The sequence below is a fragment of the Myzus persicae genome, unplaced genomic scaffold (assembly GCF_001856785.1).
Source record: "Myzus persicae strain clone G006 unplaced genomic scaffold, MPER_G0061.0, whole genome shotgun sequence".
NCBI classification, from domain to species: domain Eukaryota; kingdom Metazoa; phylum Arthropoda; class Insecta; order Hemiptera; family Aphididae; genus Myzus; species Myzus persicae.
The window spans coordinates 252,760-276,435 of record NW_019101784.1 but is presented as its reverse complement, the minus strand read 5'-3'; the positions used below and the strand labels follow the sequence as shown (position 1 = coordinate 276,435).

General features: G+C 26.8%; 1 protein-coding gene across 3 annotated transcripts in view; it reads right to left on the bottom strand.

Annotated features, from left to right (window-relative positions):
- The window catches only part of LOC111030414 (nose resistant to fluoxetine protein 6-like), a 151,852-nt gene that overhangs the window by 13,799 nt on the left and 114,377 nt on the right, over positions 1-23,676 (bottom strand). For 2 of the 3 annotated variants that reach the window (XM_022309886.1, XM_022309884.1), the window contains exon 2: positions 3,635-3,988. In XM_022309886.1, the coding sequence (XP_022165578.1) occupies positions 3,635-3,977 (343 nt within the window). In that variant the 5' untranslated portion in view covers positions 3,978-3,988. Of the gene's footprint in view, positions 1-3,634; positions 3,989-8,238; positions 8,524-23,676 lie in introns of those variants that run through there. The other variant, XM_022309885.1, reaches the window with a different exon arrangement.

The window sequence follows — 23,676 nt, the reverse complement described above, 5'->3', positions numbered from 1 at the left end:
CACACGTATAGTTTGCAAAGTGTTTCTTTTTGTAAATACATAATATGCACCAAATTTCAGTTTAAGTACACTACGTACTACTTCAAAATGTTGGAGGTAATTAAAACTTCATTTACCATCACTCATAAGATTGCCAAGTTTAGTAATTATTCTTGTTTACATAAATATTGTTGTATCCATAATCATATATCAGACAAGTAATGAACAAAATAACTAATTTATATTTATTTGGACATTCGCCGTAAATATATTTGTATAGGTAACAAATATAGCAGTTACAATATGCATCAGTGGTTACTGATCAGTTTAACGAAGTAGACCAATAATTTATTATTCAACATTTCACCAATAAAAAAAAAATTTATTTAATGCCATGTACATATTATTATTTAATTTTAAAAATCACATTTATAAAAAATTAATTACTTTCATTTTAAATTTCTGAAGTACGAAATATAAAATAAAAGAGCTGTTTTTATTAGTTCAAAATTATTTCTAAAATTGTATGTTAAATATATATTTTATAGAATTTATTACACTTAAAAATAATTTATTTTTAGTTAAAATCTTAAAGTTATGTAAGCAATTATAGAAATAGTATTTCTAAATGTTTAAAAATAGTTAAGAAGTAAAAATAATACAAATAGATTACGAATACAAATTTCGAATGAGTTGTCATTTAATTATAGGTATTTAAAATTTAGATGAGTGGAATAATTGACTAACAATTTGCGGAGTAAACCAGTGTCAATCCACTTTTAAATTTCAAATACTTATAAAGTTATAACTAACTGGTTACTCGATCTAAACTGTATTTTTCTATACTTAAATTCTCAACAGCAGAATATTCTGCCGACTGCTTTGGAATATGAAATAAAAAAGGTATGCCATATTTCGAAAAAGTTAAAAGCCTACAATAAAAATATCATTACCTATTATATAATTCAATCACTCAACAAAGGAATAAACATAATATTAATTTGGATACTTTGACACATAAATATAGAAGGGAATGCAGTGTGGACCAACAAGTCAAAAGGGCATTAGAACTAACCAAAACACAGCTTATTCAGTTTACAACTGAATCGGACATAAAAAATCAAATTTAAGACATTATTAAAATCAAATGAGTAAACAAACTGGCATCAAAATAAATCCATACTAAGGGGAAAAAATACAACACAGCAAACACTGAATAAGAGGACGTTATACCCGCATGATGTGTTGTCTCCGTCTTACTAACGTGCAGCAGAGCAAAAACTGTTTTTTCAACGTAACTCTCTCTGTACTCAAAGTAGAATTACCAAAATTCCACAACCCATAAGGAAGAACTTTTTATAGTTTACATGTGACGTAGAGTTTTAATTTTTTGAGTGTACTATAATCAATTATTTTTGAAGGTTAAATTTTAAAAAAAAATATCTGATTTTCTCAAACGGATAACTTTAATTGTTATCCAAATAATAAAATCGAAAACATACGTTACAGATAAAGTTCTTCCTTATGAATTGCGGAATTTTGGTAATCCTATCATGAATACAGAGGGAATAAAGTTGTTCCATGCAAAATAGTTTTTGCTATGTTGGTCAGGCGGAGAAAAACGTCATGTGGGTATAAGGTTCTCTTAAAAATAGAACAAAAATCAATACGTTGGTAATAGACTAAGAATCGGACACACCAAAAAAATACATGGTTTTCTGATGACAGAGGAAGATCCATCTATATGTGAAACCTCCGTAGTTACACGAATGGTCAATTACACATACTGACGGAATGTTGCAAGCACAATTAATAACAGCTTGAAGGATCCAAAACACTCAACACCTTAGACACAGTGCTGGGAATGCAACTCTGGAAACCACCTAAACGTATTATTATTCTAAAGAAACACTTAACTACACAATTTAATTACAAAAATTAATAGATGAAGTTAACAAAGTGTACATAAATAATGGCCTGTAAAGCCAAAGTTTATTTTAGATAGCTAATAATAAAAAAAAATAATAAAAAGTGAACCATCGCGGGACGCTTGCCAAACGTGAAATATCAACTTTATTTTGTATAGAAATATGTATCAAAATTTCAAGGATGGTTTATTAAAGGAAATGAACATGGTACAACCAAAAACAAAATAATCCGATTTTCTAAGAAAAATTGTTTTTATTTTATAGGCGCATTACGAGCTACTCAACAATCGGTTTTACTGCCCACCGCATTGGATGTTGCACTTCAAAAATAATTTTTTTTTAAATAAGTTTTCTCTCTATTAAGACCTTCAAAAAGGTTCTTGTGTTAAGTAAAATATAGATGAATAAGTTTGAAAAATCGCTTTGACTTTTAATGCTTCCAGTGTGCCTTGTCATTGAGTATAATGATGTGTATAAATCATTGTCTTTCAAAAACGATTCTGAATAAAGACCACGTGTCAATCTTTTATTTTAGATTTTGATCAAAGAGACACATGTATTGAGTTTACGTTACGGTGTGTGTTTTTTTTTTGTGTTTGCAGTATAATATGACCAGTAATAGAAAAAAATGCTCCAATTCGGAGGGTAATTTCTGATACCAAATTTGATTTAGTGAGTACTTTTGAAAGGTCAAAATTTGTTTTTATACATGATAATATTTTTTAAATATTTTATTGTTTATTGGGCTATTTATAAATATATAACGATTTGAGTTTTTCTATAATTGTTGTTGATAAAAAAATTTCTTATTTATTTTTATTATACCAGAAATTTTAAAAATACTTATAGCACAAAAGCACAGTTTCTTTTCAGTATTTGAAGTTCAAATATCTACAAAATTAGTCAAATCACCAATATTTGTAAACTATTTTGTAGTTATAAATGTGTTAAATATCTAATTTCTATAGCTTGGATTTGAAAACTTAACACTAGGTTCCTCAGAACATATGGTTCATAAGTATTTCATAAAAACCTACAAAATATTATTCAAACTTCATTTATTTTTATGAATATTGTAAGCTTAAATGTGCACGAAATTCGATATTTATATGATGAATATTAAGGCTGTTTGAAGAGAAATCGTAATTTGCTTTAGGTATCAATTTTCGTCAAAAGTCGTACGCTCATAATACAAAATTGTGCCAGTATTTTAAATTTTTTAAAAATTTTATAAGTAAAATCGATGATAAACTTGTATTATTTTTTATCTCTTCACAAGGATATTTAATATAGGTACAAAAAAGTATATTTTTTTAGACTTAAGTAAGTAGGTAATTGGAATTCTATTTGTTTTTCAAATCTTAAAACAACACTTGATTTCTCATATTATATAATACAGTGTCAGATATCTCATCGTGTTTGTCCTCGTTCACTCCCACCCACCTAAAAAAATATGCCTCAATACACTGTTTTGAGTTTGAGTAAATTTTAAATTACTTAAAATTATATCAATTAGTTAAACATTTTATTTATTATGACAAATTTATTTTCTTTATGCAACAAAGACATTTTTCTATAATAATTATAAGTTGTATTGGTTGTCTTATGAGTTAAAAAAATGAATGTAATAGTCTAACGGTTATTTTTCGTCAAACAAAATTTAAAAAAAATATTACTATTTATTAGTAATAAATATTATGCATTTAACAAAAACGTATTTTACTTACTTTTAACAGCCCATAATGTTTGGTTATTTAAACCGTTCATATATTGTTGTCCATCTCTAGTACAATTTGCATTGACATTAGAAAAAGGTAAAAAGTTGTTCATACTATTCGCAATAATATCTCCAAACAATGTTTCGGTATTAATTTTGTTTCCGTTATTTATAATTTGTGTGATGTGTTTTGTATTTGAAATATCGTGTAATTTCTGTACTTTCTGAACTTCATCATTTCTTAGATTTGTTATTTGAGATTCACTAGTGTTTTGACTCTGAGCATGAGATACACTATTGTTTGATATTACAGCTATAGCTGTTAATGCTATCCAAATGTATTCAAACCACATTGTTCTCAAATCTATAAAAAACAAAAATCGATAGTGTAAAAACATTAATACAAATATGATAATATAGTAAGGACACATTCCAAGGCCAAATAGTCGGGTGCAAATAAGTATACATAACAGGTTATGTAGTCTTGTGAACATCAATAATATTACATGTGTTTATTAGTGGTATAACTTTGTTTAAATATTTATAACTTTGACAAATATCTTGACGGATATGTATTTTATTTATTTAATAATACATTCAAACGTGATATTAGGTTTTTAACTCATTTAAAAAAAGTCGCCGATAGCATAAATTACTAATTCTACAAATACAACACTTGAGTGTTTAGCAAAAACTTGATTAATTTTTTATGATTCTATCACAGCTGATAAAAGTTTACGAAAATTCACACTGGTACCTTCTACCTACTGGTTCCATCTACAGTAAAAACATTTTTTTTTCTTATAAATATGGAATTATTAATAGTCATATTGATAATGTATAGATCTATAAATGACACAGACTACATGCAACATAACAAAATATGATGTATTACTAAATAACATTGATATTGGATATTTTTTTAAGTTAAACACATTGTAATATTTTATATGAAACATACGTCTGCAAACTATTACATTACCTAAATATTTTAGCAGTTTAGTGTAGCAATATAGTAGGTACATAAGACCAAATCATTCATAATAATAATAGCATCTAATAAAAATAATGAAAACATTTTGTGACCAATACACTCATCGAGAATATTAATATCAAATAACTGCAGTGTATAATTTCAACGACTTAAATGTTGATATAAAATTATGTATAAAATATAGGTACTCCGGTACTGGTGTATAGCACTGTAATACTAACAAAAATTGTATTAATAGTATTAAAATCATTATTCGAGTTGTGTGATATTTTAGGCATGGTAATGTTATTATATCAAAGTATCAAACTATAACATAACTCTTGATTACAGAATTTTTCAAAAAATACATAAAATAATTTGATACTGATCTTGTTTACCTACTGTCACAAATGATAATGTGGTACAATATACGATACACCTATCACCGGTCAATAATTTTACCATAATTTCTTATATATCTCGTGTATTATTATGTTCACAGTATCAATCGTAATATTTTGTTGATATAGTAATATTGTACCATTTGTCCAATATAAAAAGTACAGTACAAAACAACTTAAATAACAACATCAAAATATCTTTAGCGAAAACGATTAACAGTAGTTACACGAACTCAATAATATCACATAATATAGCTGACTAGAATAATATTATGTGTTATGAACTATGAAGTATTAATTTGAAAAACTGTATGTATTGAAAGAATTACAGCACACGCATTTGAATTCAAGGTCTCTGGATAATTGTGGTATGTCACAAATGGACTCATAGCATTATATAGTGGAGATCAATACTCATCAGCAAAGTCAATCTTATTTGATGAATACAACATTATGTGATTATAAGTAACGGGGAACAGGATATTTGACAGTTATAATCTGTTAATAGGAAGGTATTAAGGAAAACAATAATTTGTAAGTACAATTATATACAATACTCATACAATATGGGTAGTATCACAATAGTTCTTAAGTAGCTTACAAGCCGAGTACTAATATTGCATTCAAATCGTCGTCATTTGTCTCATGAGCAACAATAATAATGATAATATTGTTTTACACCGTCATGGTTCCAATATTAAACTTTAATAAGGTAACATTGCTTAAAAAAACAATTACCTGGGTGATGAGTAACCCGTTTTTTTTAAAGAGGAGGGTGAACTTTCAGTACCACTGAGGCATATACACGTCATCATTAAAATTGCTCTCATGTACACTGACGCATATAGGTACCTACGCATATAGGTACGCATCGTGTGTTTTGTTGTTGTTAAATTTAATGGTAATTTGTGCCATCGTAATAATACAGTAAATTGTACGATGAATCAAAAGACATTAAAAAAATATATACCTATTTAATTATATAGAGGAATATTAGGTTTTTATCAATGGAATTGGTTCCTAAAATGTTATCATACCAGTCAGAGCCCGCAGTCGACTACGAGCTACGGCGTGGCAGACTGGTATGTACTTGTTTATAAAATCATAATATTAGGCATCTTAGCATAAAAAAAAATGAATAAAAACAACCTTCATGTTAATAATAGTTTTAATTTTAATTGTCGAACATATTATTGATTTTATTCGATCCAGCAAGGTAATAAATGCATTTTTGCAGTGCTCGAATGGTTAATACAATAATTATAATTGTATATATTTTATAATATTAATCGTGATAAAATTTTCGAAATATACAAACTTCATGATAAGCTTCCGTGTATACAATTCAAACAACTGCAGTAGGTATCATTGGACACTTGTTTGCGGCTACATCTGAGTTTGGTCTCGAATTTAACATTGTTATACTAGTTGGGTCTGGAATTATTTTTAGGTACCTCACTAGTTGGGTCCCTAATATGTTTTGGTGAGTACCCACTACTCTATACTAACATTGTCCTTCCCATTTTAACAGACTTAGGACTGTCTATGATCTATTTATACGAAAGGTATGGATAAAAATGGATTTTTTACGATTTATTTTGTTTAGTTCCTTTGCCATTAAAAATATAAATTATTAGAATTTTACAAACGTATGATGTAATAGAAAATATTGAATAATACCAAAAAACATTTTAAAAATGTTAAAATTCAGATTATATAAATAATAAATACTATATCATAATATAAATAAATATACAATATAGCTTAAAAAAATTGATTTTGTGTTGATAAAAATGTATACAAAATGAATTTTTTTAATTATACCTATATATTTCTATTAGGTATATCATAATTTGTAAAATTGTAATAGTTTATATTTTTAATGGTAGGACACTAAAAAGAAGAAACTGTGAAAACACTGAAAACACATTTCTAACTTTACCTTTAGTCTAAATAGATCGTAGATAGTTCTAATTGGAAGGAAAATGTTAGTTTATTTACCAAAAAATATTAATGAAATTACTATGTAGTAATTGTGATTAGCTAGTACTTAGGCCAGTACTTGGGACCCAACTCAGATGCGCTGTATATTTTATAGATAATTTGTTATGATTTAAAATTTCTATGTATGCTACAGTTTTAACGATCACTTGGTTGGTTTTGACATACGACTACGCGCCAACAGTTGCATGGACATAAACATATGACTCATAATAATAATCTTATTTGCTAGTGTTCAATGTTTAAGGGTAAGATTCAGAATTTCAGAAGTAATGGATCGTCTGGAAGGCTATTGAGAAGATATCGATTAGAATTTATATTCTTACTTCAGATTTAATAAACTTTGTGATGACTTATTCAATAGCTGAAGCGAGAGTGAGGAAGAAACTATGAAGTTTTGCAGTGTATTATGGTTAAGATGAATGATAAGTTATAGATTTCTTGCAGTAGGATAACTATATGAGGATGTAGACTGTTATTTTTTTTTTCAAGCTGGTGTTCTAACTTCTAGTGGTATAATAATATTTTGTGACGGTAAATCGATAAGTTGATTAGTTTTAAAAATGTTATACCACACGGAATAAAATATGGTATAGTTCTGAGAAATGATGATATTTATATTAAATCTTACTTATTTATATCTTACAAAATATTATTTTATACCCTTTCCCTATAGAACGAAATGATAGACATTGTTTTTCAAAATTCTTGGTACCTAATTTTCATTAAAGATGGTTTTTATATTTATTTTTATTGAATATTTGAGAAATTTAAAAACAAATTTATTTTCAATTTCCAATTTACATGATTACTATAGAGTCCATCATATTTATAAAGTATAATATTGCAATTAACATTAGATTCATTTTAATTATCATACGATTCAATAAACTGTATAAGATAAATACATTAAAATCTAACCAGATAATGTGAAAATAAGAATTAGTTTTTTTTTAAAGTATTTTTTTTTTCGTGTAAATGAATTATAAGTAAATAAATAAATACTAGTATATTAAAAAATGTAATAAAGTGTATTATATTGGTGAAAAACTAGATTCAAGTGATATGTGTAGTACCACTTTTTATGTGGTAAATAAGCATGCCTAAGTATATACATTACGGGAATAATATTTATGTACAATCGCGCATTACAGATAAAAACATATGACACTATAAGGTATAAACTAAAATGAAATAAAATAAAAATATAATATTAACGATAATGTTGTATTAACTTACAATTAATTCGGTTTGATTTGATTTATGATATTTGTCCAATGTGATTACCGTTCAACTCAAATAGTTTTTATTTTTATTTGGATTTAAGTTATTATTATTCAAGTAATATTTTATTCACAGATTCAAATATCATATTAACTTCATAAGTTAATCAATTAATTAATAACTATCAAAATATAACTGCCACGTTTTTAAATAAAAACCAATCGAATCGTGCATTATGAAATATATATCATAAGAATGCAATGAACATAATAGCCAAGATGACACTACTAAACGCAGGTTCTTGTACAGATATAGGTTCTCGTAAAAATTGTTCATTCAGAACCCCTTCCCTAAAATAATAGATATAAACATATTATCATACATTGACGTTGAAATATGACAAACACAAGACATGATTTTCGATTTTCATGTGAAATATGTACCTATGTACTTACTGTGTAATGATATTTTTGACTAATGTCAATGAGTAGTGAAAACATGTAAAATAGATTAATGGTGTACTTTATATAATATATTAAGTAAAATCTGCTAATATTTTATGCTTATGACTATGAAACAATATAAATAAATTACTACTTTAAAGTATTGTAAAATTTTAAACGTTTACTTATTGTTGTACAATACATCAGTTGAACATAGATTTTTGCTAAACCGTCTGTATAAAATTCCTTTTGTTTGTTAATCTTTTATTATTATTTAGGTTATCATACCTATATATTATTACCTACACGATACACTTATCTATGGAGTGATAAGAACATATTTTATTCGTACACAGATAAAAAAAATTCATAGTAACTGTAATAAAATATCCAGTGAACAGAAATTAGATGATCCACTTGGGCTAATGTCTTTCAATTTGAACAAAATGATAAGTTATCTTATAAGGAAAAAGTAATGTTTAGGGTACTATGAATTATTTTTTTTTTTACTGATCTTAGCTACGACGACAAGGGCCTTACTATAAATTAATTGAATATAATAAGTACTGGTTTTTTTTGGTGGGAACTTTTTAATATATTCTTCATAAATCATAATTATAGGAATGAAGATAGTACTTTGAATTCGTAAACTTTCTATTTCATCTAATGGTAAAAATAGAAAAATAAACCTACTACTATTATTCGGTTTTTATTAATGTACTACAATATTTTGTTATTATTATTAAAAATGCAACTTTACATTGAAATTACTTAATCATAATAATATTATATACCTATCGTTTTATAAAATTATAGTAATTCCAAATTTAAAACATTCTAAAAAAATGCATACCAAAGCAATTAAATATGTTGTTTTACAAAAGATAATTTAACTCTTTATTAAAATTTTAAGTACAATCATGTTATTCTGTACCTTCCTACCAATCACATTATAATAATACCTAATAACAACAACAATCATTATATTATTTAGGGCATTTAAAATGTAATGAAAATATGGTGCTAATAAAGTTTAAATACAATATTAAATTAATATAATATAGTATAATAATTATACTATTTCCAATATCTTCGAAATCGATCACATAAGTATAAACAATTTAATAATTATTTTCAGATATTCCTACGATTCTGTATGAATATAAGAAGTTGAATATCTAAAAAGCTATAAAATGCTGGTAAGTACTAATACAATAATGTTGTCTACGGTTTGCATCAGGGTACTTTCTATATCATTATGTTCATTACGTTTTTTCAGTGCTATTCAGTTTTGAATGTTGTAAAAAATGAACAACAAAAGTTTAAAACCAAAAAATAAAATAAAACGTTAGGTATGCCAACAAGATAAAAATTAAATATTTGTATACAAAATTATGTAATTAGTTATGAAAACTATGGACGGAATAATCACAGATAGAATTGTATTCAATAATTAAGTTTGAGGTATAAATAGTATTTAAAACTATATAAAAACAAAACTGGAAAAAACACTATAACAATAAATACTTGCTTTATAATATAGTAACTTAGTTTTAATAGATATGATATGTATATAAAACAATAAATCAAATAATTAAAGAGCGTTGTTGAGTGTTTCTGAGTTACCCTACATACATGGGCCACTAAAATAATTGATCTTGTTTAAAAATGGGTGTACCGTAAATTTGAACGGTCTCGTGGATTTTTGCTTTCAATATTTTTTTTTTTTGTAAATTTCTGGAACCTAAAGTACCATCTGTGTTCAATATTTCCAATCGATTAACTACATGCAACTTTGGGAGTGTTCCTTGCATCCGAAAGAAGGGTACACTATTATAAAACCAATACATTTCTGAGTTCTTTCAGAATTTAAAATAAAATGTACAATCATTTTGCATTTATATTTGTATTTTAATTTATTGTGTGGATGAAGTAATATAATTTATTAGTCATATTGATTTAAATTTGTAAATGTAAAGTTTTTTTTGTTTTTTATAAACTTAGAGTACCGAACCATGTTTACATTTTCAATTAAATTACAATCTAAACATATAGCATAGTAAGTAAGTACACAAATAAAATACGATAGTGTTATTTAATTAATTTAGGGAGAAAATATATAGTTTATTAGTAACTAAGATATGCAATACCTTCAAATTAAATTTGTGTTCAAATAAATGTATCTAATATATTTACATTTTAATAAAATAAGTAAATAAAAACAAAATATGAATTTCGTAACATATTTATAAAATTAATATATATTATAAGCTGTACAGAATAATACAACTTACACTTATTTATCTATAGTTACTCTTCAACATATCATAAAACCTGTAGTACCTAAATATAATCAAACAAGGAATTGACTATAACAGACGGTCTGCCGGCCTATTTATGACTAAAAATCTTTTATCGTATATTAATATTGCTATTATTAATTTGTATTATTGACCTGAATACGGTAGGTTGAAATGCTGAAAAAATAAATCTCATATAATAATCTATAGTAATTATTATAATATAATTGTATTAATATTATTATAATTATTATTTCATATTATTAGTATATTATTAGTTTAATTGAAAATGTCATTGTCTATATCAGGGATTCTCAGACTTTTATGTACACTGTACCCCTTTTTATCAATACATTCTTTTGTTTACCCCCTTCTTCGTTACTAAACTAGAATAAACATAAAACTATTTAAAGACTTACATACATTTTTATTTCATTAAGATTAAGTTATTAAATACTAATGTCCAACAATTTTAAAAACTAAAAGCGTTTACTTTCAAAGAAATTTTTTCCTCTATTTTAATTTGTTGTTTTAATTTTAGTTTGTTGGCCAGATTCATACCCGCAAGGGATAGCTTGAGAATCCCTGGTCTATAAAAAATAAATATTATCAAATTGTATACTAACAAAAAATGAAAAACCATTTTCAAAATTAAAAATCCGTGCATTTTCATTGCTCCTGAAGGCGATGGCAGACACATGCTAAAAAATTAATTCATAAATCCAATACAATCATCGGTCCACTCAGAATCTAAAGTTAACATGTAACTAAATTATATTCATAGATTGTGAATCTATTGATTTTTCAATGATGTGTGTTTTTTTCTGTTTTTATACATTTTTGAGGTAATACAAAATACAAATGCTCTGATTTTTACTCATAATATATATTCTTATGTTTTCTGACAAGAAAGTGATGCAAGTTGTGCATTATTGAGGTTAAAATTACAAGTAGTTTTTGAAAGCGTTGTGTAAATCTATTAAAAAAAAATGTAAGAACAATGGGAATTTTTACACAGATTCAAATTTGTCGAAATCGATTTTATTTTTTAGGTGTAATTCAACACTAATGGCAAAATTAAAAGTTAGATATCAAAAACCAGATATAAATATGACAATTTTCTATACGTAATACAGTTTGAAAATATTTTGACTATTTTTGAGATATTTATGGCCATTATTGGACATTTTTGATTTTTTTTACCATATTGTCAATAAATAATTTTTACCTAAACATGCAAATGTCAAGTATTTTTTGTTTCATATTTCAAATCAGAATATTATTTGAAGTATTCCGATGTATAAAAATCAAATTTCGTAACACAAGTTAATTAGTTATAAGTATTTATAAAGTTTAGATGAGCTTAGTGGATCGGCATATTTTCCTGTATCTACATTATCTTCGCATATAAACTTTAAATTCATATAGATCATAAACTATTAGTCGAAATTCGATTTGTATGCACCGAAGTAGTCTCAAAAATAGATTAAATTATTTTAACATGTTTTGTTTCAAATGAGCCGGTATCCATACGAGAGCACGTGTTTTTTTGCTAAAGAGAATGATTTAAATTTTAATTCCGTTAATAGTGAATATTTATTATTCCAAAACCTATTATCTTTAAATATTAAAATTTAAAAATCAAAAGTTGATGGGAGGTAGTCTTACCAGCGAACATTATACAATTTTAAGGGTAATGAAATGAAGTCAATATACAAATTAGAAACTGCATAGGTATTAGGTATAATGTATTACACCCTCAAAACAAATAGTAACATAATATTATCTAGTCAAAGTTAATAGGTTTCGACATACTAAATACTAATATTAGTTGTCTCTGATATAATACTCTTTCCGCTTATTCGGCTATTAAATTTTATTCAAATATGATTCGAATGTATTTTATTTATATTAACCGTATATAATTTGAGTAATGATAGTTGTTGTAATATTCTGTTCAGTTATTTGCAAGAGTATTTTATTGGTTACACTTCAAATCGCTACACCTTGTAGATAAAAATCTACAATAGTTAATTTTAAATTACACATACGCATGTATAAATATATTGTTATAAGGATATCAAATCAAATATAAATCACATCTATTGCAATACCTAACATAATCACAATAATCATCGTATATTATTGTGTATACAAATACAAATTAAATGTCTTTAGATATACTTAAATATATTTATATTTTTAAACATACATTTCTCTTTTTCGAAAAAATAAAAATAGATTTTATTAGACACCATCCTAATTGCCTTTTGGCCGTAACTGGTTTATTCTGTATAATATATACAGAAGTACTTATTTTATCTGCCTACTATAAAATCTAATTTTTACATTCTGAGTACCTAGAACATTACTGTGACTGTAATTTATTAGTTTTAAAACCTTGACTTTTATTTATATTTTCGGGTGTTAACTTTTTAACATATAATATATCTAGATTACTTCATTGATCATAATTAATCGGGATATAGATGGCACTTCGAATTCGTAAACTTTCTATTTTCCGTAATTGAAAAAAGACTATTGTACCGATTATAGTTACCACATTTTTTGGGTTTTATAGTAGGTACACTTCTCATAAATTTGTTACGTAGCATTATTATTATAAGTGCTATGATATTTAACAGTATTTATAAACAATATGCATTATTTTGTAGAGGTTGTAAGAATTTTGGAATAAATGGTTATTTAATGGTTAAATATCATAATGTAATTGACATGATTTTACGCGATTTCGCATGACGTGATCTATACTCTTTTGATGGATTACCTAGGTGTTACAAGTATATGAATCATAATGATATTGCATAACTACTGTTCGTAGGTATTAGTGTAAGTATTTTATGGTATAAACAATGGTGTAAACAATACCGGGTACCTATAACTATTTTGTTGAAAACATGAAATTATGAAAAAATGTTAACAATACTTTTCAAACATAATACACATATTAGTAGATGTTTAAATCAAAGAGAAAGTAATAATATGCTAATGTTGTAAATACTGCAATAGTAGGCATGTCTTCAATGTGATTGTCATTATTTTATACACCTATGAAAATTCTCTCATATTACTATTAATATTTAATATCCAAAATCACTTCATGATAATTAATTCTTTTATGAATTTGTTTGTCACAGATTTAGTATAAGTTATATAAGCTAATGGTGAAATAAAGATAATTCTATATTATTAATATAATAATATTATTTTGTTTTACTGTTCTTACCAGTGTGTATAGTCTGAGTAGTAAAATTCTCCACAAGGCGAGCACTTCGAAGTTACTCAACCTCTTTTTTAATACTAGTTCATTTAGTATTATATCTATAAAACACTTCTGTTTTTATTCGTAAATGTAGCATTTGATACAACAACATTTTTGTAAATTACTTTCGTAAAATAAAATCAGCTCTGCCTAGGACCGTTTTTAAAATGTGATGATAATGGCTTTTAAATTGTTTACAATAACCTAACCTTTAATATATCCACTTAAATGGTTTACTCAAAACCATAACGAAAGCCATAACCAAAGTCCCGTGTACCTATAACCGTGGTTTTAAACTTTTTTTTGCCAACGGCACCCTTGGTTATTTTCTAAAAATGTCGGGGCACTCTACGCTACCATAAAAGCATTCAAAAAGCATTTTCTTTCATTCAAAATTAATGGTGAGGCAATAATGTATTGTGCTGATACGATAGAGATTGCAAGCCAATATCAACATTTAAATAAATCGAACAATAAACAAAATTAGTTTATAATACCTACCGTCTTATGAAAATTTCACAGTTTTAAAACCTGCCCAAAATATGTATTAATATACTCGTGTGTTTATAATATATTTAATAATTTCGTGACACCCCTAATCTATATGCATGACATTTAGGTTGAGAATCACTGACCCGGATGGTTTTTATATTATTTTCCAGTGTTCAATAATAAAATACCTCTGACGCCAATTTTTTTTTCATAAGTATGTGCATCATGCATTGAAATTACATCGATTCAAACATTCTGCAGAACGTGTTGTTCTCGGTAAGTAAAAATAATCACGTATGTCGATGATAACTTGCTTGTGGCTAATGGCAATCAGTCATCGGTCGAGAGGGGGAAATTATATTATGAATCCTGACAGAAATGTTAGTGCATAAAGTACATAATATTTTAAATTTTGTTCGTATCATTATGTTTCTTATGTCGTCACAGTGACTATAGAGAGTATTATAAATCCTGTTACATCATACACAGCGATAAAATGCGTGCAGTAGTGGCCGCCGTTTATTACAATCACAAAATAGTGTCATAAATTCCGCGTGGCTTTATCGATTATGGCGAGGCAGAGAACCATGCTGGCCTGATATCCTCGAAAACACAACTTCCGTAATATTATTGTAAACAGTGAGTCAAATTTTGGTATAAATTTGATATCGTCTGTTGTATACTTGCAATGTAAATGCTTCAAGTTTGTATAACAAAATACTGAAATGTACATTTATAGTGTTGTGATGCTATTCATCATTCGTATATAATTATTGAAACGATGACAAAAAGGCACCTACAATCTAGTTTTTGATAGAATATTCGTGTACACACTTTCTGAATGTGGAAAATTGTGAAAAGATTTTAAGGTTTAAACACTTTAAACTCATCAAACATTGATATATAATACCACCCGAAAAACATGTAGCCGCATCGATAATTCTCTTTCTACAATTTATAAATAAAAAAATACATAATTCCTATAACCTATTCATAATATGCAAATATTAATATTGAATGTGTATTTAAAATATCCATTTAGGTTATTATTATTAATCTTTACGATCTTAAACTTTATAGCTTACATTAATTCATAACAACGTTTTTGTTTGTCATACATTGAAACACTCTTCCTATAAAACTGAACATAGGTTCTAAAAATTAAACTATTGTGCTCAATGATTAACATTTTTTAACTGCTGTATTGCTAAATTATTGCGTTCCCTCAGTCCATGTATAGCTTATTTTAATAGATAGAAGTTAATACTGACCTTTTTACTATAGCACCTATAAGATGCAATAAATTATATACATTAGCCACACTTCACCAGAAACATTAGAATTAAAGATTAAAAAAAAAAAATCTTAAGTTGTATAGTAGATTAGTTATTTAAAAACACAATATTACAAAGTGTGGCCCAACATTTTCGTTGAACTACCTACGTAATATATCACAAACTACTCAAGTTAAGTTTGTTTGAGGAAGAGCGGAAAATTAAAAAACAATATATTTCCACTCCGAGTTAAATACAAATTTGTAAATTATATATAAATACTAAATAGGTAGGCACTTTTGTTAAGAAGTTGCCGACTTTCATTATGATGACAAGGCATCACGACCTCTCATGGCGCAAGCTCACTTACTCTTGGTCATTGATGATGAAAATCACAGACTAAACAGGGATTGATGACAGATGATACTCAGCCTCTGTCACTATAAATAATTTTAATAGAAGTATATATGTGTGTGTTTTTCGAGGGCTGTATACACCTTTAATATAATTATAATTAACAAAATTAAAAATAAAATCTGTGAGTCTGACAATGCTCAAGGTAAATCTGGTAAATATTTTGTTATATTGCACAAAATATCTAAAACTCTAGACGCTTTTCGGGTGAATAGGTTATACATTAGAATGAATAAATAAAGTTAACACAATATTAAAAATAATTTTTTTTTTTATTTCATTAAAATTTTTAAATGTATTCTTGTTCTTGATCAACGAGTGATATCAACATTTTTACTATACATTTGCTGTCTTTAAGATATGAGATTTAAATTTTACTAATTTCCACAGAAAAACTGCATCAATAGTTGAAACACCAACTACTAAACAGTACGCCAATAGAAATACCAAGCTTTTTTTCTGTCACTTGCTAGCTGTCACAAGCTATCTTGAACGAATGTTAAGTTGAGCTAAGAGCTAATCGGTACTTTTGTATAGTACCTGTGCTCACGAAAATGAACAATTTTTTATGTTTGGCACTTGTTATTTTTGTTTATTCATCATCACCAATGGAACGTGTTTTAAACTGCACTTTAAACGCCACTACTCATTGGAGTCTCTAAGAACAATATTTTTCGTCAAAATTGATAGAGTGGCTTTCGATTTTGTATATTTCAACCATTCTATACACACACATCGAGAGCTCCGGCGACTTTTCCCGACCACATACGCACAGAGACACTACGCCGCACAAACAACAGAACTGACTACTGTGTGACTGTTCTATAGTTGACCTTATTTGGTGAACAATACAAACAAGTCAAAGTAGAGCAAAAAGTTTTGAAAAGCTAATAACGTTTTCGAGGTTTGAATCCGAGACCGCTAAGATAGAAATTAATGTTATGCCACTACCCTTGTATATATTTACGATTTTCTTTCTGCTTTTTAAATAACTTAATTCGATAAAAGGTGAATAATAAATGTAATAATATATAAGTATTAAATGTAATAGATATATAAACAAATTTAACATTTTCATTTATAGGCAATGGCATATTTTATAATATACTAATAAATTATACCTACACTGATAACTTATGGTACAATCAGTTGATTAGTAAACTTTGAGTGCATTTTCTCATATTTCGATTCCTATAATAGGTGTAATGTTACAACTAGATAATATTGGTAGGTAGTAATAGTACACTGATATTGTATTCTTATTTATCATTTATATTATAAGATTGTCTATTTTTTGTGTAGCATATTAGGCACTACATACGTGTACATATGTTATTTTAAAATCGAATTTATGTAGGTGCCTTAATATTATGCTGATAATCATAGTTACGATTATGATAAAAATATATACCTCTACAGTCTTACCTTTTATCAAAGTTATACGCTGATATATAATATTCGATTATGCCGTATATGTTTGACTAAACATTTTGTTTATCCACTACTAACTTAGAAAATAAATAGTAATTAATACCTGTAGAGCGAGTTTTGTTTTAATATAAACAATGAATTATTGTTTAATGAAAGTAGATTATTTAATCTTAGGAATTGGATAAGTTCAAATTAAAAACATAATACCAGAAAACGGATACTCTCAGTATTTTGTAATAATAATAGCTATTTAGGCACATGATAATATATCCTGTACACTAAATCATTGAAAATGTACAAAATGTAGCAAATAGAGAAAGCTACGATACTTTTAAAGCATTTTACACAAATGGGTTTGGCGAACATCAATTTCCAACTCAGTGCATGCAACGAGTATGAACAAACTTTGGCAATTAAAGTATTTGTGAAGTGTTTATAGATCACTGTGTTTTAAGTACAAACTATAGGGGAAATTCTAATTTGGGGTTTGGACCCAAAGTATATTATTATATTGTTGAAAGGAATTCCAGGTATAGTCATTTATTGTAAAATAATCTAATTAAACGTATTATCGGAGTGAATTCTTAACTAGTTCTTAACTTGAACTGTGCACAAATTCTAAACTGATGATATTTAATTTAATTTAAAGTTAGTTATCGATATTTTAATGACGATGAAAAATATTCCGAACCTATCCCAATTTTATTACTTTGCAGATATAACTTAACGTATGTGATAACTAACTTAATAGTTTTTAAGCGCGTTATGTAAATTGTGGGAATTGCAAGTAATGAATTAGATATCTCCGTATTTTGATCCTTCTACCCAAGGTAAAAATATTATGCTATTAAAAAGTAATGCTACTAAAACAGTTGTAACTATAAATTTATAATGATATTACTACTGGGCTTTTGTAGGCCTTGCACCAGTTTTTTTTTTTTATCCAATTTTGTTTCATTGTTTCACTTTAACTTTTTGATGGCTCAATATCAAATCAAATCAAATAGTTTAAATTTTAACTCGGCTCGATAATCAACCAGATCCAATTTCCTATCGGAAACCACCCTCAGAATTGAAGTTTGAAATAACCGCATAAGCATTTCTAAGCTCAGAACAATTATACATGCAAAATTTTGTTTCGATCAAACAAACGTTTAAAAAAAATAATTAAGCCCGGTAAACATATATATATATATAACATATACTATTTTGGATTATGGTGTATCACATTAATATTAACTTAGTAAAACAAATATAATCCAACAAAACGATGGCTGAATGAATTAAGATGGATTATCTTGAACACAAATTTATTTAATTAACAGGTCATTGTAATAATTTAAAGATGCAAAATAAAAATAAGTAACTACCTACCAATTATTCGTACCTATTATATTTTGACATAACTCGTATTTTTCTTTAGATTATCACTTATAATAAATCGTAATAGTTTATGAATTTCTAAGCTGAGACATAAATGTGTTAAAACTTGAAACCAATATGTACGTATAAAGTGACATAATAAGTCTTTTAATTATCTTGATTCCTGATGAACTTTAACTTTAATACTCATAATACAGAGAGAACCACTTACTTTAAGTTAAAATAGTAAAACTCACCATTGATACAAGCCAGCGCTTGCGTGGAAAGCTGTCGTTGAATGCGATTTTTAACTTGTATTTTCCCATGACCCGATTTATGGGTCTAATACACTATAAGTAGGTACCTAGTGTGTTTGTTAGTCGGATTTCGAGTTGAATTTGATGTCCACAAAGTTGGCCCCCGAACATTGTCCGATCGATTCGAAAATTATATTAATCATTTTCAAATGAATTGCAAATAATTGCATGAGGATTTTTAGAATATGCAAATAAGTTATCTGGTTTGTACTTAAGCTAATTCATCATATCGAAGTTTAGAAAAAGTTTAAAATATAGTTTAATTTTGTTTTTGTTTCGATATCCCATTTATAGGTATAGTGAGAATTGTGATCAACATTTGGTGAGTAATGGTATTTGATGTCACTCCATCTACGCACGCATTTTAGTACCAACCTGAACCAGTTACGTGATCCAAAATCGTGTTCATTTTAACCATTTTCAATTTTTATCAGTCCGAAAATCAGTGGTTAAATCGTCACCGCCATTATTCTGGCGAACACAAAATGATGTTCGTTTCCGACCTACAAAAAATGTTATTTAAGCTCTGTCAGGTGGTGGTTGGAACGATTCTGTTAAAAATTCTTTGTCGTCGCTCTGTTCGAACATCGTGCTAAACGCTTTAGGTTGTTTGATCGTCGAGTTCGCTTCGTCATCAGACCTAACGTTTGAAGTTTTGGTGTCGGCTTCGGGTATGATATGTGGTGGGAGAACTTTCGTCTACAGACCACAAGATCATAAAATCAAGGATTAATTTGTGTTCCGCCGTCACCGGTAAACATTAAACGGTAACCCTGATGTGTGAAATCAAGATCTTATTAAGTACTTACCATTTTGTATACTGTTTTCGCTGACATAACTAAATATGGTGAGTTTGTACTTCTAATATGACAAAAAAATACAATAATTATATACAGTTGTTATTTATTTCCCCCCTCTGTTTCTTTAAAAATATCCAGCCTTTAAATAGAGTAAGAAATTATAATTGCATTGAGTGCCAATACAAGCAAACGGTTGAATTGAAGAGACTTTGAAGTTAATGAATTAAGTTGTGAAAAATAAAAATCGAATGCGTTTATTGGGTTTGGTATTGAAAATATTCTAACAATCAAAATTGGTGCTGGCGATGTGACGGGGCATGATACTAACTCAAACTCTATAAGCTCAGGTCTGAAATGGTTTCTGTTATAGGCCCTATTTATGTGGTCCATAGGTCTCTTTTTGTAAAGATAGGCTTGACAATAGATAGTTCTCCCGTGGAGAAACTTTTAATAATCATTCATCTGGACTGTGGCATTGTTACTATAATTTGCATAATTCAATATTTATTAAATCTATGCAACTCTACTATGCAAATATTGCCACTTTAGCTTATAAATAAATCAATGTTTTAAAAATTATTTTAAATTTATCTGTTCCTATTTTACTTCAAAAACATTTAGTTCTTTTACTTGATCATGATCATCATATAATTTGCAAACAAAATACAAACACGTTTGCCAAATTATAATACAGTATAATTAGCCAAAAAAGTGTTTTACATAAAGGCATATTATATTCGTATATTAATATACGTAAATTACATTCATAATTATTTAAGAACTCTGAAAGTTATGTTTGATTATATTTTGAATTATCTATTATTTAATTCATATTTTTTAGTTCATATTTTGTATTAGGTAATGCAAATGTTGTATTCAATTTAATGTTATTTTTTATTTTATTAAAATAAAATTACATAAATTAATTTTAACCCATTTTAATATACTAAAATATACTAATTTATTCTTATATGTTGATATTTAATAAATTGATAAATACCGCTACCCTAGCAAAAGTTTACTTTTAGGATAGGGTAAGGGTGTCGTAATATTCATAATCAAATGATGTTATAAAATGTACCATACATTGTTATTGTTGCATTAATGTTAATATTATCATTACTTATTAGTATTATTATTATATTAGTAAATTGTAAGCTTGACGTATGTGCATTGTGTTGCAATTAATTTTTTGATTAGGTATACATATTTCTTCAAAACACAATATGGATATTTCATATTTATTTATGTCTCCATTTCGTATGAATTAATAGTCTATAATATTAATTATCTATACAAATAATATTGTATTATTTATATTCAAAGTATATCACACCTCATTGAAAATAAGATACTTAAAACGAAATTTTACGATATAATATTTGTATTTTAAGTTAAATACATATATTAGATATTTAACATCTATGATTTTTATTATGTATGATCAATAATAACCAAAAAGTAATTTCTGCTTATAATTTTTTTTTTGTTTGAAACCATTTTAACTGCAAGTAAAAACACAAATAAATAGATTTTGGAAAAATCTTAATTAGTTTCAATTTATAATTATATTTTCATACACTTACACACAACATTCATGACGTCCATTATACACCTAGTCTTGTCAGCGTCTATCGATTCGTTTGAATAAATATCTATAATATTGGGTAACCACGAATAGTAAGTAAAATAGTGAGATTGTAGTTGAACAAGTTCCCTTGTGTCTGACAGTATCAATAACTTCTAAGTTTCTGCATTTTCAAAAAAGGCAGAAAGACCACTTTTGAAAAGGAAAAAATATATTTTCATAATGATATCATAAGTTTTAATGAAACGAGTTGTAAAAAAAATTACTTATTGTAATTTATTTGATCGTAATATTAACCTATTCTCACCCTTAATTCCCCCTGGAAAATAAGAACCCTAACTCGGTAGTAAACTATCCTTGATTATCATAATCTTATTATAAGCACACGATTCTTTTAAATTCTTAGGGGAGCGATGAATGAATCGGTTGTACACTATTGTGGTGTTAATTTTGTTTCTTTTATTTTATTGAGTTATTGACTTATTGTAGGTACACTGGTAAAAATTTTAGAAATAATTTCGTTAATAATTCAGTTTTTACTATTAATTAAGTTATTGCCATATTGTTAAGTATATTTCGTAAGTGCTGAGTTATTTCAGTAAGCTGATGATATATCGCGATGGCTTTTTTTGGGAAGTATGGTTTAGAAATAATGAATTCTACATGTACCCATGTTAAGACTAATTTCTGTCTATAACCATTTTTTATTCTACTATTTTCCAGTTCAACTAAATGGAATCTTTGTCTACGAACGTAGTCCCAAAAATATCAAAGTGGGACAGTTTGCAGCTATAATATTTTGTGTTACAAAATATAGTTCAGCCTACTATTTCAACTTAATCTAGGTTAGTGCATTTTGAAAGGTGAAAAAACACACATATTTGGCTTCATTATCTTAGCCTTTTTTATTTTTTAAAAAACTTATATTTTATGACTCCAATTTTTCTAACATGCGATAGTTTGTAATACAAATTACAAACAATATAAAATTTTTGAAATATCGATAAAAATATATTATAATAGTTACGCACACAATTAATAACCAGTAGATAGGTATGAATGTATAAAAATTTCTACCAATTACTTTAAAACTAATATAATAGCTGCAATCAAATTGGTAGTCATAATAATTCAAAATGAATTTAAGGAGAGTTCCAATTTACAAAATATTGTGAACTTAGTGCTCTTTGAAGTAAAAGTTATGTAATAAAATTTTATAAGCCAAAAAATGTCCTGTACGGTTAGTGGTTACACAGTATACACAACGCACTTTCATACTGTGAGTATTATAATATGAACTGCATGTGATAATAGCACTATAAGAAGCATACGTTATACGTACAACTTTATTAAGCCAATGAGGCTATAAGTTTTGCCATGGGTACATTTTGTGCTTTAATGTTAAAATAATTAATCTTTACTTATTATAAATAAAGTTTAGTATAGTGAAACTATTTTAAAATAATGTAATATTACAAGGAACACAATAATTGAATAACTTCAGTATTCTGGTATATTTAATTTATATTTCATGGTTCACATTTCTGTTAAATAAACATATTTCAGTACCTATTTAAAACTTTGAAAGTTATACGTAGGTAGTAGAAATGTATCACTGAAACAGTATAATAAATAAACTGCATGATAAACAATATTTTGTTGGTATTCCACTCTGTAGGGTAATGTAAAAAGAAAACATTAATTATCTCGAAAAGTATTAACGTTTTTAAATATATTTTAAGTCATCAC